We start from the raw sequence: 16,526 nt of genomic DNA, 5'->3' as shown, positions 1-16,526 counted from the left end.
TGCTGAGGATTGAACCCAGTGCCTCACACATGCCAGACAAGCACTCTACTGCTGAGCCACAGTCCAGCCCTGGTTTTTGTTATTTTTAAATGTTACGCTTTCAAGATGTGTTCATGGAAGCACTGTTTTTCCTTAGTTTTTATTTCTTTGTAATGAAAGCAAAATGTTATGAAATGTATTATTAGGGCAGTATTTAAAATGTTTACACAGAAGTTGGCAAAATGACATACTTTATCAACATGGAATTAAGAACCATTGCTCATTATGCTATCTTTTGCATTTTTCAGATGACTCAAGACTTTTAAGAACTAAAGTGTCACCAGAGAAGAAAACACATCATAAATTAAGTAAAATAATTTTATCTTGTAATACTTCCATTAAAGAAAACTAGAATTAAGTTTGTTTCTAAATATAGCTTAATTTTTTGTAAGCAGGGGAAGTAATAATACTATTTGGATTTCTTTGTAGATAAATTAAAATCACACATTTAGTTCTCATGAATTTTATAATAAGTTGTCATAGGCCACTGAGTCAGTCTGTTACCCATTTATAAGGTTTTATAGTCTTCTCATTCTGCCTATAGTAGGTAGCGATTTTTCATTTTGTGTAATCAAAATTAAAAATTCTCTGAAAATGTAATTGCTAAGTAGATAATATCCATCCCCGACAGCTTCTTCCACTTTTATACAGTTAATTCTTAAGTGGCTCGAATGGTAAATAGACAAAGTTGAGAACTGTGAACCCATGAAGAGATTCCTGTGAGGATTCAAAATCCACGCTTCCCCAGAAGATACTTACCAGTCAAGATTCATGGAACAACTCATGTTTGTGTGATGGAGTGGCTTTCTATGCCATATGTAAAGTAGTATGTCGATAAAATAATAATGTGATCACAGAGTGGCACCCCACTACTTTTGACATAGTTGTTGATTAGAACAAAGTCATGGTTCTCTAAAGTACAGGTCTCTACCATACTTTAAAGAGGAGATTATAGAAGGGTATGTGTGACCCATTGCCCATTAGCTTAGTATATATCTACCACATGATATGACATAATATGTCAGGGAATTTTTAAGTGCTTAACTAAGGATTTTTAGAGATACCTTGTAATACCTTGTAATCCTGGTTATTTAACAAAACTTGGCATGATAAAGAGGAAATGATATGGTGGGGAGGAAAGGTGCAAAAAAAGGGTAGTAAAAGTAGTATAAAATGTGTCATTTTTACCAATGATATCTTGCTTGATAGGGTTATATGTATTATTTTTATTTTTTGGCAGTGCTGAGGACTGAACTCAGCTTGCTGCTAGGCAAGTGCTTTACCATTGAACTATAACTCTAGTTCCAGGGCTATCAGTTTGATATAATCATACAGTATCAGGAATGGGAAGGTAACCAATATTAAAGTAAAAAAGCACAGCAAATCCTTGAAGTTACCAAAGTTACCAAGAAAAGAATGGAGAAAATAAATGGTCATTTAATCAAACTAATAAAAATGAAGACAAAGAAGACTCATTGATGTAAAGAAACTCATATATAAATAAGATGGCAGGACATGGTGGTGCATACCTGTAATCCCAGTGATTTGGGAGCCTGAGGCATTAGGATTGCAAGTTTGAGGTGGGCCTCAGCAACTTAGTAAGACCCTAAGCAACTTTGTGAGATCGTGTTTCAAAAAACAAATAAAATATAAGAGGGCTAGGAGGCTAGGAGGGCTAGGTATGTAGCTCAGTGGTTAAGCTCCCCTGCATCGAATTCCTGGTATTAATCAATAAATCAGTAAATAAATAGAGATGAAGGGAATTAAAGGAAGCAGGTTATTAAACTGAACAAATGTGAATGGATTGACTTTCTCAAGTATTGGGTTTGGTTAAATAATACAAACCTATCTATCTGTTTTTAAAAAATACTTAGGTTTTAAAATAAAAAGTTAAAAATAATTAGGAAGATTACTGTGAACAAAAAGAAAATAGTCTAGTGTTAATATTAGGCAAAGTAGGAGTTAAGGTTAAAACTGATAAATGTGATAAGGAAGAACATATAATGATAAAGTGAGCACTTTAAGAGGACAGAGAAAGTATAAATTTGTGCACCAACAATTTATCAACTAATATTCATAAACAAAAATGACTAGATAAAGCAAGAAAATTTTAATTTAAACAGTATAATTAGGGGGGAGATTTTAATTCACTGCTTTCAGAATTGAATTAAGCAAAAAAATAGATAAAACAAAAATAGGTAAGAACATAGGAATTTGATAACATAGCCAACAAACTATTTATATATGGAACTTAACATTTTTCAGATAACATTGTCAATCCTGGGTATTAAAGTTTTATGTCTTTACCAATCTAGAGGCCTAATTTTTTACTCTCTTTAATCATTATCCCAAATGTACCTTAAAAGTTTTTTCTTGTCTTTTATCTAGAACCATTCATCTTTTAAAAGGTAATATTAATCTTTCTACTGCTGAATGTAATCCAACTAAACATTTATATGTGTATTTTTTTTTTTTTTTTTACACTTTTATAGTTTTGCCCTCCAACACACCAAATGTCCGCAGGACCAAGAGAATACGTTTTAAACCTTTGGAATACTGGCGAGGAGAGCGAATAGATTATCAAGAAACATCATCAGGTAAAACCTAATTTACACTGTAGTGTCTAATAATAAAAACAATAAGAAGGTTAAATATAACTTATGATTAGTATGTGCCAGACTCTGTCCTGCAATTTATGTACATTACTTTATTTAATCACCATTTCTCCCTCAATGTGATAAGAAAAGGATTCAAATCCTTATTGGTCTGATTACTATAGAGATGCTGATTTTTTTTCTTTTTGATAGGTGTAGTTTTGTGTATGGTTTTGTAGAGTATTGTTATAGTTTTATCTGAAAAGGATTTTAATTGTATAAAAATCTGCATTGTTAGAACATGAGAAAATTATTATTCTTACCAGCCATTTTCTTATCATAGTTTTCTACAAAATGATAGAGGTTGAGTTTAGAAGTATAGTGTTATCTTTATTTCCTTCCTTTGATGGATATAGCTAAGTCAAAGGGCACTCATATGTAGCTTACTACCAATAGTTTATCACCAGCTTCTGCTTTTTTTTTGTTTTGTTTTAAACCCTCTACTGATAACTGCTGATTTCAAGGAATTAACAAAGATCAATCCTATTTTATCAATGCTTCTAGATTAGCACATTAAAGATACAAGTGCAATTGATTATTATTTGAACTACTAAAATTTTAGTAATATTTTCTTTGTTTCTTTGAAAGGAAATGTACCATTTTTAAAGAGTTTTGTTTCAAACTTTTTACTTTTACAGATATAATATTTTATCTTTTTTGTTGTTGAATTTCAGGAGAATTTGTGATTGGTGGAATATTGTCCCCAGTCACAATAACATCTAAAAGAAAGGCAAAAGGAAACGTGGAAAGAGTCAAAAAAGTAACTAATAGGAAAAGGATGTGTCTTGATAATGATGAAAGAAGTATGAACTTATTTCTGAAAGTAACTTTTAGATTTTATTTGTTTGTTTTGTTTGTTTGTTTGTTTGTTTGTTTGTGGCACAGGGGATTGAACTCAAGGGCACTTTACTAAGCCACATCCCCAGCCCTACTTTGTATTCTATTTAGAGACAGAGTCTCACTGAGTTGCTTAGCACCTTGCTTTTGCTGAGGCTGGATTGGAATTTGTAATCCTTCTGCCTCAGCCTCCCGAGCTGCTGGGATTACAGGCATGTGCAACTGTGCCAGGCTTAGATTGTGTTTTCAATAACATAGTACTTTGAGAAGAACTCACTCCAAAAATTGTTATTTACCTCTAAAACCTTCAGATATAATACTGTAGGTAAAATTCACTTTTTAATGTCCACTTTTTCCCAAATTTTGAAAGCATTGAGCTGGGTGCCCTAGTACATGCTTATAATCCCAGTGACTCAGGAGCCTGAGGTAGGAGGATCACAAGTTCAAGGCCCAACTCAATAACTTAGTGAAACCTTGTCTCAAAATGAAAAAGAAAAAAAAAAATGCAGCTTGGTGGTAAAGCATCCCTGGGTTCAATTTCCAGTACCAGAAAGAAAAAAAAAAGTGAGTAAATTTACTTTTCATGTGTAAATTCCCCAGTCTAATAATGAATCTTAAAAGTTATCCATACAACAGACATGTTAATGAATTTTTTCTGAAGTGTATTGCGTGTCTCAGGAAATATGCAGAACATTGTTTGGCTTTTTGATGATGTAAGAATTTAAGAGTTGACATGTTATAATGTCCCTTATAGGGAATCGGAAGTTTAGGGTGTTTGCTTCTATTTTAAATATTGTGGGTTTTTTAATTATTATTTTTATTTATTATAGTGGTCATTTATAAGTAGGAAGAGTCTGTTATATCTCTGACAGTTTGCAACTTGTCTGTTGCTATATTTTGTACTGTACTTTTTTATGATTGAGAATTAATTTTAAGTAACTAGTTTATATTTCATTGGTATTTCTTTTGCAGAGAATAAATTAATACTAAATGTTGATATATCTCTAAGAGATCCTTTGCAGCCAACACCAGTAAAGGACCCAGAAACAAGAGAGATTGTTCTTATGGGTAAGATCAGAAATGATACATAAAATATCTAATTTACCAATAAGAAAGAGGAAACTCTTGGCTTGATGATCAATCCGCATACTCCCCCGCCCCGGCTCTTTCAGCACTAAATTTCAGTTCAAATAAGTAGCCTATATGAGGACAACTTTGTTGGGCAGTGATGGTAGATAGCCTCCAAGGACATGTGTTAACCTCCAAGGACATGTATTATCAGGCATTTGTCTTCTGGAGTACAGGTGCTAACACTACCATCAGGAGTGTTGTCTCCTCGCATGGGGTCTAGTACATATGGTTGTAGGGTCTTTTCATGGGGAATGGGGAATTTTACCATGTTAGCTGGCAGATCCCAGGATATACTCTTACTGTGGGAGCAGGCAGGAATTATTGGCCTGGCACAGATAGTCTTCTGGTCCTACAAATGCCAGTAATGGTACCTGGATTGTGAAACTTTTGTGAGGATCACCATCAAGGGCATCAATCAGCCATACAAATGCTAGCCTTAACTTGAAGGCTGGCATAAGATCCTAGAAGCCTCCTACTCTATTATACAGGTATTAAACATTTAGTTCTGGGAGGCCATAAGAGGTTTCAGGGGACATGTTATAGTGGGGAGGGGGTTTAGGGAAAATTTAGCTTTTTACCAACCAGGCAATATTTATGTAAGAAATGCTTAAATATCTTAACAACTGTTAGTTGTACCAGTTAGTTCTGAAGATTCTTTGTCTTAAGTCAGAAGACCAGTAAGGTCATTATTGTATTCCACAAAATTTTGGCTGTGAAATAGATTCCATTTGATATCTTATGTCTTAGCTAAAGTATTTCTATATTGAGATTATTTGACAACAGAGGTTAAAAAAAAGAAAAGTGTTTAGTGTAAAAAACATTGATATTTAAAAAGTGTTTTTTTTTTTTTTTTTAAGTCATAATGTTAGGAGTCATTTTAATACCCTTCTAACAGTCAAGTATCTTATTTTCAATGATTTCTCATACTGTAGTTTATATTTTGCTGTGCTTCTTCTGTAGGAATTTCTCTATTCTCTTTTTTAATTCATTAACTGTGTGTATGTTTACAAATTTAATCTACTTTTTAAATTCTATAATCCTAGTTAGTCCTCTTTTGACTTTTGTATTCAAGTTTAGTAATCCTATGTTCTGGTTTCCTGAATGTTATTAAATTTCTTTGATTTAAAAAAAAATTGCTATTCTCTAGTAGGTTAGAAAAGTTGTGAGTGTTGTTAACAGTTCACTTTCTTTGGTAAATATGCACATTTTCTGCATTGGGGGAACACTAATGTTCCCAGAGAAATGATAATGTCAGAAACTGATGATTAAGGAGTATATTAATTACAGGTCCAGAAAGGAATTTTTTTTAAATAAAAGAGAGCTTTTTGAAATTGAGATAGTAATTTGTGAGCAACAGTTAAAACTCTGAATTCTAGTAGCCTTTTCTTGATAAATAAAAATCTCATTATTTAAACATCAGTCAAATGGAAAATTAGCAGCAGCAGAAAATAATTTATTGTTATGATGGTCATAAATTTGTATTTTGGTTCATGTGAAACTTTTTAAAGATACTGAGTTTTTTCTTATTTCTCATTTAATTTTATTTTCCATCTTGGTTGTAACAAAGCACTCACTTTGTGTCAGACATTGTTTTAAATTGCATACATTAACTCTTTGATGTTCACAGCAACTCTTTAATACAGATTAACAATCATTATTCATTTTTATAGAAAAGGAAATTGAGGTATATAGAGAGCTTAATGTAAGAAATGCAAGATTTGATTTCTGGCATTCCAGCTACAAAATCAATGATCTTAATTATTTTTGTCTTTCTAAGGCAGGTTTTATGTCTAGAAGTACACATAATATACATGTGTACATGTTTTTGTCATTGAGCATTATCATTACTATTATTTTATATTTATATTACTATTTCCTCTTAGATCTTATAAAGCCACAAGATACATATCAGTTTTTCGTGGAACATGGTGGATTGAAAGTATATAAAACTTTGGATACACCTTTATTTTCTACTGGGAAATTGATATTAGGACCCTATGAAGAAAAGGGAAAACAGCATGTTAGCCAAGATATATTAGTAAGTATATTTCTTCATTTATTTATGCTTTGTTATAGATGCTACTTCGCTTTATTGGATTGGATGAAGCATTAAAATGCTGTTTCCTTACTAATAAAATTCTATCACTATAATGCATAATTTTTAAAATTTTTTTAAATATTTATTTTTTTAGTTTTAGGTGGACACAATGTCTTTATTTGGTTTTTATGTGGTGCTGAGGATCGAACCCATTGCCTCACTCATGCTAGGTGAGCACTCTACCACTGAGCCACAACCTTAGCCCAGATGTTTTATTTTTTGTTTAAAATCTGTTCAGAATCAACCAGCCAACTTAACAGCACTTTTTCTGTATATAGCACTATAACCTTGAGGTTCCTAGTTCTAAGGAATGGTCTTTACTTAAAATCTAGTTTTCTTAAAATCAAGTTTTCAAACAAATCATTAGAATTTTACAGCTGAGGGCTGGGGTTATAGCTCAGTTGTAGAGCACTTGCCTCTCATGCATGAGGCACTGGGTTTGATCCTCAGCACCACATAAAAATAAATAAATAAAGATATAGGGTCCATCTACACTAAAAAAATATTTTCAAAAAAGAATTTTATATCTGAGGGGATTTTAGAGATCAAGTTTAATTCCAAATTTCTCTGGTCATGCAGTTGAGAAACAGAAGTTAAAAGACTTAAAAGTAGTTAGCAGTAGACTCAAGATTAAGAGCTAGTTGCTTTAGTAAGTACTAGGTAAAAAACTATTTTATATATATATATATATATATATATATATATATATAAAACACTATTACTGATTAAAGTTATAATGAGGTTCAAAGTGAAACAGTCACTCAGTCTTTCTCCCTCTTTCATACCCTGTTGGAGCTATTCTGAAAAATTGGTCTTTTAGTATATGTATGCATATATCTGTATATTTCTGTATTTTTAACTTGAAAATTGTAGAATTTGGAAAGTGTCAAATTTTAAGGATGTTTAACATAACATCACTTTAAAAATGATATAACTAAGGAATATCATTTGGTATGGGACATTTGAGGAATCTGTGAAATCATGAGTTATTGAAGTATCACATTCAAAATAATTTTTACTGACAAAGTAAGGTCAAAAGGGAGGAAGTATAACAAGAATTCTGTTTTTGAGTAATTTGAAATTTTCATGAATTCAGTCTTAACATGCTCTTATCTCCATGCATTATTTAAAGAATAAAATAACATTTTTTAAAGCATAAATATTCCCTGTGAAATGATGAAAGAATATTAATGAAGACAAATATTATGGTATCGTCACTATACTGCCTTTTTATGTAAAAAGGAAACTTGAATAAAAAACATTTGAAAGTATTTAACCTGCTTAATACTTAGAGTACTCAGAGTGATTCAAATTTAAAAACAAATAACACTTTACAGTTACTCAGTACAAATTATTGGAAAAATATTCATACCCTGTGACTTATGGATGTCATTTCTAGAAATTTTTCCTAGGGTAATAATTTTAAAGTTGGGAGGAGAAGAAGCTGATCATATGTATTTATTGTAACATTGAGTATAATTGCAAAAGTTGGAAATTAGTGAAATGTGCTGCAGGAGAAAAATGGTTATATTTTTATTTTGACTTAATAGGATGAGCTTTTATATGATATAATAAATATTATAGCACTTCCAGGCACTGCATTGAACATTTTAAAATTATTTTTAGCAGTAACGTTTATGGTACAATATAGAAAATACTTTATCTTTTTTCCTGTCTAGAATTTCAAAATGTAAATGACAAGTTAAAAAGAATGTAGAAAAGTAACCTTACTGTGTGATTATACTTGATAATTATTTCTTTTAACTATTCTCTAATTTTCTTATAAAAATGAGAGTTAAGGTGTTTTTCTTAGTAATAATAATATGAAGAGTACTTTTACATTTTTAAAACATGAAACACATGCTTTAAAAAACAATAAAGGGACAAGGTAGAGAACCAGTGTAGGCTGTAACTTTCCTTAAAACAGTTCTCAAAATGTTGGTGGGTCTGTGTTCTTTTGTGGAGACTGACTTTGAGGATGAATCAGGTTACAAATTTTTCTAGTTTTATACATATTGTTGACAGAATTCAGTTCATTGTGTTTATAGGCCTGAGGTTTTCATTTGGTCTCTGGCTGTTGGCCAGGATCTTATTCTCAACTTATAGAAATAATCCATGCTCCTTGGCCAATGGTTTCCTTATCTTTACTAGCAGCAGCATTACGAAGTCTTTTTGTGCTTCAAATTTCTCTGCCTTCTCTTTCTGCCTTGTTTTTCCTCTGCTTCCTGGAGAAAGTTTTTTATTTTTTAAAGTCTCATATAATTAGGAAGAAAAGTTTATTTTGGATCATGGTTTCAGTGAGTCAGTCCGTGGTTGACAGCGTTTAGCCCGTAGGCCTGGTGTGAGGCAGAAGGGAGACAGAAAATCATGGTGGAAGAGTGTGCTGGAGAAGAACTACTCAGTTCATGCCAGCTACTAAGGAAAGAGGGAGGGTGAGGGGTGGGGAAGGGAAGGGAAGGGAGAGGGAGGGACAGGCAGAGACAAAAGTTTAAACCCTCAGTGATTTACTTTCTTTAGCCACTCCCTGCCTGCTTATAGTTCCCACCCATTTAATCCATTCAAATGAATTAATATATTGATCATAGTTATGACTGTTGTAATCCAATAATTTCACCTCTGAACATTCTTGCATTTTCTCATATAGGAGTTTTGGGGAGTTACCCTATATCCAAACCATAACCTTACTAAGGATTATTAATCTGCCATCTCAAGATCCTGTTTGGTAACATATTCATAGGTTCTACATATTAGAGCATCATCATCTGTGGGGAGTTGTTATTCTGACTACTGCATTTCCTTTGATGGTTTTTGAAGTTCAATTTGAAATGAGATTTTACTTTTTGATTTTACAGATCTTTTATGTTCACTTTGGTGACCTTTTGTGTACTTTATGTGAATCATCTTATTTAATAACTACTGGGGATTCTTTCTATGTTCCTTCAGGTAAGAATAACTAAAGACATTTTATTTCACATAGTTATAGTCTCCATATAGTTGTTCACATGCAGCATGAAAATGGAAGCCTTAGTTGTCAACAAAGTACAACACAATTGATTACAAAGCAGTTTGGTACATATTTTTCTTTCATCATTAGGTAAGTATATTAGTATATTGATACATGAAAATTGAATAAGTTTATGTTAGAATATAAAAATACTAATTAGAACATATGTTGCATTCTGTTAGTTAGTAAAGGGTAATTATTTCCTCCCTGGTATCTCTGAGATATTGTAGCTGAACAGTTTTTAGTGGATTATTTTAAACATATAAAATAATGTGCTATTGAAGTACACAAATTTTTGGAAACAGATACTTTAATTCATTCATTTGTTCATTCATCCATTTGACAAATGTAAGTTAAGAGTTTACTATGACCAAGCATTGCTTTAAGAGTTTGGGATAAATATAGTGAACAAAACAGGAAAAAATTTAAACTTAACAAAGCTTACATTATGTAGGGAGACAATAATAGTAACTATGTTTATGTAGTCTGTAGTGTGTGCTAATACTGTTGTAAATATGAATTTGGTCAATATCAATTTCTGATAAATAGAAAATCACAGAAATAATACTTAATACTAATATACCTACTGTATGTGATGCTGTCCATGGATATTTCACTTTTGTTATTTATTACCTTATTTATTATTATTAAGACCAGTCTTTGTCTTTTTTAAATGTTGAGATTTTATTTTACTTAACACTGTATACGTATTTAGGGAAATCCACAGCAGTTTCAAAGATTGATTTCAAAAAGAGATTTCCTTTCCCTGTGCCCTTGTCTAACTTAACTCTGCATTTGTTATAAAATAATGTAAATTTTGTATTTTTCAAGCCTTATCTGGATCATTAGATGGTGGTTAGCTCTTAGATCTTTCAGTTTAAGTGAATTCTTTTTATCTTATGTTTTATGTACTGTAACTTTCGGGTGATGACTAAATACTTAATTCAAAAATAAATGATTCCTGTGAAAATAATTTTATTTTCTTATTATTTTACTTTTAGGTAATTATTACAACATCAAAAATCTCCTGAATGATGAAAGTGTTCTTCTTTTTACCCAAATTAAGAGATGAAGGATGAAACAAGTTTAAATATGTGTGGGTATTTATGGATATGTGTATAACATATACATGTACACACATGTATAAAGCAGCTTGTATAGTTGACGTTTATTTTTGTAATTACTTGTATTATTTTAAAATAAAAATTTTATTCAGCTTTGTGTAAATGTGTATTAGATAAACATTTCATACTCGGACGAGTATCTTCGAATTTTTCTGTGAACACACATCACCTGTAGTGATATTATTTTAACAACATGAAAAGCATACCAAAACCACTACTCCTTCAATGAATATAGGACATATATTTTTACCAGAAGAGAGCTGATTAATATGTCAGTTGATTTAAAATTAGTTTTGCCAAATTCTCATTTTAAATTATTGAGCATTAAAGAACTGTGGTAAATGTTTGTTTCTAGGGCTTCTGTAACAAATTATTACAAACTGAGTGACTTAAACTAATAGAAATTTGTTATGGAGGCTTGAGGTCTGAAATTAAGGTGTTGTGAGGGCCTTGATGTCTCAGAAACCTGGAGAATGATTCCTTCCCTCTTTCTGATTTCTCTTGAAATGCTGGCAATCTTTGGTATTCCTTGGCTTGCACCTACTACTACTTCAATCCCTGCCTCCATTTTCAAATGATATTCTTGCTTGGCATGTCTTTGTCCTCACATGACATTTGTTTAATTACAACAATTCGAACTTTTCTTCCATCTTGTTTCCGTTTGTATTTTCTGCTGGAAGTGGTACCCTGCGCCATTGCTTTCTGCATGTGGCCTCCTTAGCTCCTTTTAATATTAAAAGGAAATGCTTCAGGAAACAACTCTGTGCTAACAAAGTTGAATTTTGATTTTTTTTTTGGGGGGGGGGCTATGAAAATATATATTATAATGATTGTCAGTTCTAAAGAAGTTTATTTCATGTGAATTATTTTTAGGCTGACCCTCTTCATGCCTCTTTAATAGTTAAATATACATACACATTGAAAACAGGTTTGGTATCTGAGGTCTGAGAAAGAATGAAGTTATGATAGGCTTTGTTAAACCTCATTTTTTGCGGTTTTTTTTTTGGGGGGGGGGTGCAATGGTGTACACCTGTAACCCTAGAGGCTTGGGAAGCTAAGACAGGATGATCATGAGTTCAAAACCAGCTTCAGCACAAGCGAGATGGTCAGCAATTCAGTGAGACACCCTGTCTGTAAATAGAATACAAAATAGGGCTGGGGATGTGTCTCAGTGGTTGAGTGCCCGAGTTCAATCCCCATCCCACCCCCCCCAAAAAAAAAGAATTATTCCTCTTTACATGACAAATAATACCATAGAGATAAGTTGATCTCACAATACATACTGGCTACAAATTTATTTGTGTTACAGTTGCCAAATATAATGCTTCTCAAGGGGATTGGGAAGTTAAAAATTATTTAATGGGCATCTGGCACAGAAATAATGACAGTCTAGACCTAAGGAGTTACATCATTTAAATGGTTTTAATCCTGGGAATATGTTAAAACATTCAATATGATATGTTTTTGGAATTATGTGTTTGCTACTAATTCTCTTTTGTGTTGTAATAATAGGTTGCCATATCTTCCAGCAAGGCATCTGAGAACTTCAAATACTAGCTCATCACTTGTGCTTAAAAAAAGGGGGGGGGGAGATGTTGAGAATGGTGAATGAATTATGATCTTTGAACTGCCAATTGACAGGCAACACCTCCCTTGGGAGTTTTTTTATGCATTTGAGAGCCAACCCTTGAAAAATTGGCCTCAACAAAGAGTGTAAAAATCTCCATAGTTAGATAAAATAAAACTGATTAGGAAAATACATTAATTTAGGCACATAAAGCTCAAATATGAATTTGCCATGAAATCATGAGCTCAAAAATATAGGGTTTTTTAAAGAGCAAAACAAAAACCATAATTACTCTTGTAAAGAGACATGTTGAACAACTTTATCAGATCAGTTCACTTTGAGTTCAGATTAGAGTACGTTCAGATATTTTAAATATAGAGTAAAATCTTCAGAAAAGTTTTTTTTTATTGGTTGTTCACAACATTACAAAGCTCTTGACATATCATATTTCATACATTAGATTGAAGTGGGTTATGAACTCCCAATTTTACCCCAAATGCAGATTGCAGAATCACGTCGGTTACACATCCACAATTTTACATAATGCCCTATTAGTAATTGTTGTATTCTGCTACCTTTCCTATCTCCTACTATCCCCCCTCACCTTCCCTCCCATCTTCTCTCTCTACCCCATCTACTGTAATTCATTTCTCTCCTTGTTTATTTTCCCATTCCCCTCACAACCTCTTATATGTAATTTTGTATAGCAATGAGGGTCTCCCTTCATTTCCATGCAATTTCCCTTTTCTCTCTCTTTCCCTCCCCAGAAAAGTTTTTTTAAAAAAGGAAAACATTTAGAATCTTTCCATTGTTCCCTCTTGGTGCTCAAGCATTCAGGGGAGGTTATTAACAGTGTGGTAAAGACACCCAGTTATGGCAGAACAGAAGAGGCTCAGATTTAAACATGACATCTTTTTCTCTTTAGGCAGTCAAGTCAGAAATCACTTGAATTTTTTAAAGGGCTACTTTTTTCCTGTGGTCTTAAATCTTACATGATTCTCTGAAAATGTGGTGCTATAAATTATGTTTTTTTCTGAAGACCCTATCCCAATGAGGTTTTAACTGAGGAGGCAAAATTGTTTGTCTATATTTGTGATTTACATTCATTACCCTAATGTTTATTGCAATGGCTGCATGGACAGAGGCCTGGTTTGTTTTTATGACCAGATAACTGCTGATAGTCTCTGGCCAAGTGTCTAGGCTTGTCACTTCCTTTTGGAATTTTAAGTTTTCCCGGAAGGCTGAAAAACTCTTTAATTTTTTTAAATTGTTGATGGACCTTTATTTTTAATCATTTGTTTATATGAAAAAGAACCCAGTGCCTCACACATGCAAAGCAAGCACTCTACCACTGAGCCACAACTCTAGCCCTGCAAAACTTCTCTTAAAGCTGTGGCCAGAGTTTCAACTCCCACTCACATCTCAGGAACAGCTTCTACTGAGCAGGGGAAGGGCTGTAGGAGATGCTACAGGCTGAAGAGTGTTTAACTTTTTACAGCCTTTAACAGTGTTTCTAAAGCCAGAAATCAGGTCAGAAGCCAAACATTTCATGTGATTACAAGATGGATCAAGACAATTTCATATCAAAGACCATGGGGATTTTGTCCAGTTCCTTGGTCACATAGCTAGCATGCATGTTCACTGAGTTTCTCCCATGACTTTACACCTACCGCTCCCTCCTCAAGTAACCAAGGAAAAGTTTTAATAACAAATTCTAAAAGCTGTGGCAACTGCCTTCTCTATGGGGCTGTCCTGTAATTTAAACATAGTCTTCAACATAGTAACATAGGGATCCCTTTCTTCTAAACTGTCCTACAGCAAGCTATGTATAAAGACTCGCTTGTCTCCTTCCTACTTTAATGGACATGTATCTTTTTTAGGAGCATCCAACTCACCTTGAAAAGTGAATTCCTCGTGGGTCTGTGTTGGTCCCTGTTCAGGCGCCAAATGTCCATCCTGTGTGAAAGTGTATTCAGAGCAACACAAACTAGTCAGTAAGGGGATTAGGAAAAGACACATAAACTAGAGGAAAAGGCAGGGTGGTTTGGTTCAGCCTGCCTCTAGTGCAGGAAGACTGACCACAAGCAAGCTTGGCACATTTACTATATAGGTTTAAACATCAGAAGGATTTATTGTCAGAAAGCCTCTTCAAGATAAAACTGAAGCTGAGGGTAAAAGCAGCCCAATTAGGCTTATCAGCTTTTGCCTATAATTCTCTACCTTTGGGCAGCAAGTACTTGAACCCAAGGTTATGAACTAAAACTTCTTGGCTAGTAAGGAATTTCTCTTTGAACAGGGTGTTACCATACAATTGGTTGGTTTTTTCTTTGCCTTTGCACTAAGACATTCCCAAGGGAGGCGTCTCCTCTGTTTCTGGGAGGTTCAAAGACCCATATTTCATTGCCTTTCCTGAGTTTCCACATTTTTTGTTAAATTGTTTGGTAGGCATTGCATGTTTCTTAATGCTGTGGTAAATTTTATTTTTTCATTTTCCAAATGCTAATTTCTAATGTATAGAAGTACAACTTATTTTTGTATATATTTTTTGTTTATATTCCATGACCACGTCAAATTCAGATTATTAGTTTTTTGTTTTCAGGATTCCATAGGATTTTCTATGCATGTATTCTGTGTATACTGTCAACATCTGTGAATAAAGACATTTTGACTTCTTTTAGTCTTTGCATTTTATATTTTTTCATCTTGCTTTATTCTAGGATTTTCAGTATACTGTTGTAGAAGCAGTCTTCCTGCTTTGTGCTCAAGCTTAACAGCATTCAGTTTTTCAATATGAAGTATAATGTTGGCTGTAAACTTTTCACGTATGTTTTATCATATTAAGACAGTTCTTCATATTTTTATTTTCATGAGATTTTTTAGAAATTAAGATTCTGTTTATCTTTGTCTACTGAAACAGTCATTTGGTTTTCTTGTTTATTCTGTTGGTGAAAAAAAAAATTTTAAACTCTACTTGCATTTCTGTATAAAAAACCCTTGGTTATGCTATGGTATTTACAAATCATTGGATTCAACTTGTTAATAGTATTAAAATTTTAAATTTTATTAAAGATTTTTTGTTTTGTCTAGATCCACGAAGGAATTTTTCTGTTTATTATGACTTGGCCAGGTGTTAGTATGAAGGTCATTCAGATCTTATAAAGTGCAATTCATTTACATCTCAAGTGTTAGAAAGAATTATAAGTACTGCCATACAGACCTGGAATTTTCTTTATGGAAAGGTTTTTAATTATGGCGTTAGCTTCTTTTATAAGTATCATTGTTGATGATTTCTGTTTCTTCAGTTTTAATAAATTTGGCTTATATCTAAATTTGGAAGAATTTCTTTAATTTTTTCCAGTTGATTTTCATAATGTTCATAATCTCCCTAAAAGAATCAATAGCTTGAGATTTGAAAGTTTTTAAGAAAATGTTTAATATAAAAAGCTCACTGCAGTATCTGGAGCACACATGTGCAATGTAGTTGTTTAGTTTTTTCTTTTTTTTAGTCTTTCTAGCTAATCTAGCATAAACTAGCTAAATCAGTTTTGTTGCACTTTTGAAATAATTAATTTTTGGTTTTGTTGATTTTCTTCCTTTGTGTTTCTATTTCATTGATTTTTGATCTGATAATATTTTTCCTACCTACATTAGTCTTGATTTGCTCTTCCATTTGTAGTTTTTTAAGGTGGAGGCTTTTTCTTTGTTTAAGCTGCAAAATTCCTTAGTGCTATTTTAGCCTTATCTCGTGTATTTTACGATGACATGTTTTCATTTTAATTTAGTTCTGGCTATTTCCTAATTTTTCTTGTGATGTTCTCATTGACCAGTGGTTTATTTTTGTTTGTCTATTTTATGAGTTCCAAACATTTGAGAATTTCCTGAGTTATTTTTCTGTAATTGTTGCCTTTGTATTTATAAAATTTTGTTCCCAGCTACTCAGTTCTGCATGGCATTAAGGAATGGTTGTAATTAAATTCCAAAAAAAACTGTTTATTCAAAATAGTGTGAGCTGCATTCTTCCTGTGAGTTTGGTTTGCCAGCCACTGATATGGTTCGTGAATATCCGTTGTAT

The 16,526-nt window shown here is 32.7% G+C and overlaps 1 protein-coding gene across 3 annotated transcripts in view; it reads left to right on the top strand.

Moving 5' to 3' along the window:
• CENPC (centromere protein C) overlaps positions 1–10,957 on the top strand; it is a 59,296-nt gene extending 48,339 nt beyond the window's left edge. Inside the window, exons 13-19 of one of the 3 annotated variants that reach the window (XM_081303053.1) lie at positions 288–347; positions 2,532–2,636; positions 3,368–3,496; positions 4,503–4,598; positions 6,545–6,699; positions 9,612–9,702; positions 10,765–10,957. In XM_081303053.1, the coding sequence (XP_081159179.1) occupies positions 288–347; positions 2,532–2,636; positions 3,368–3,496; positions 4,503–4,598; positions 6,545–6,699; positions 9,612–9,702; positions 10,765–10,835 (707 nt within the window). In that variant the 3' untranslated portion in view covers positions 10,836–10,957. Of the gene's footprint in view, positions 1–287; positions 348–2,531; positions 2,637–3,367; positions 3,517–4,502; positions 4,599–6,544; positions 6,700–9,611; positions 9,703–10,764 lie in introns of those variants that run through there. The other 2 variants (XM_081303054.1, XR_014023173.1) reach the window with 2 other exon arrangements.
• Positions 10,958–16,526: the final 5,569 nt, after the last annotated feature.

The sequence above is a fragment of the Spermophilus citellus genome (genome assembly GCF_964194105.1).
Source record: "Spermophilus citellus genome assembly, chromosome: 8".
Taxonomy (NCBI): domain Eukaryota; kingdom Metazoa; phylum Chordata; class Mammalia; order Rodentia; family Sciuridae; genus Spermophilus; species Spermophilus citellus.
This window is presented reverse-complemented; position numbering and strand designations above follow the sequence as displayed.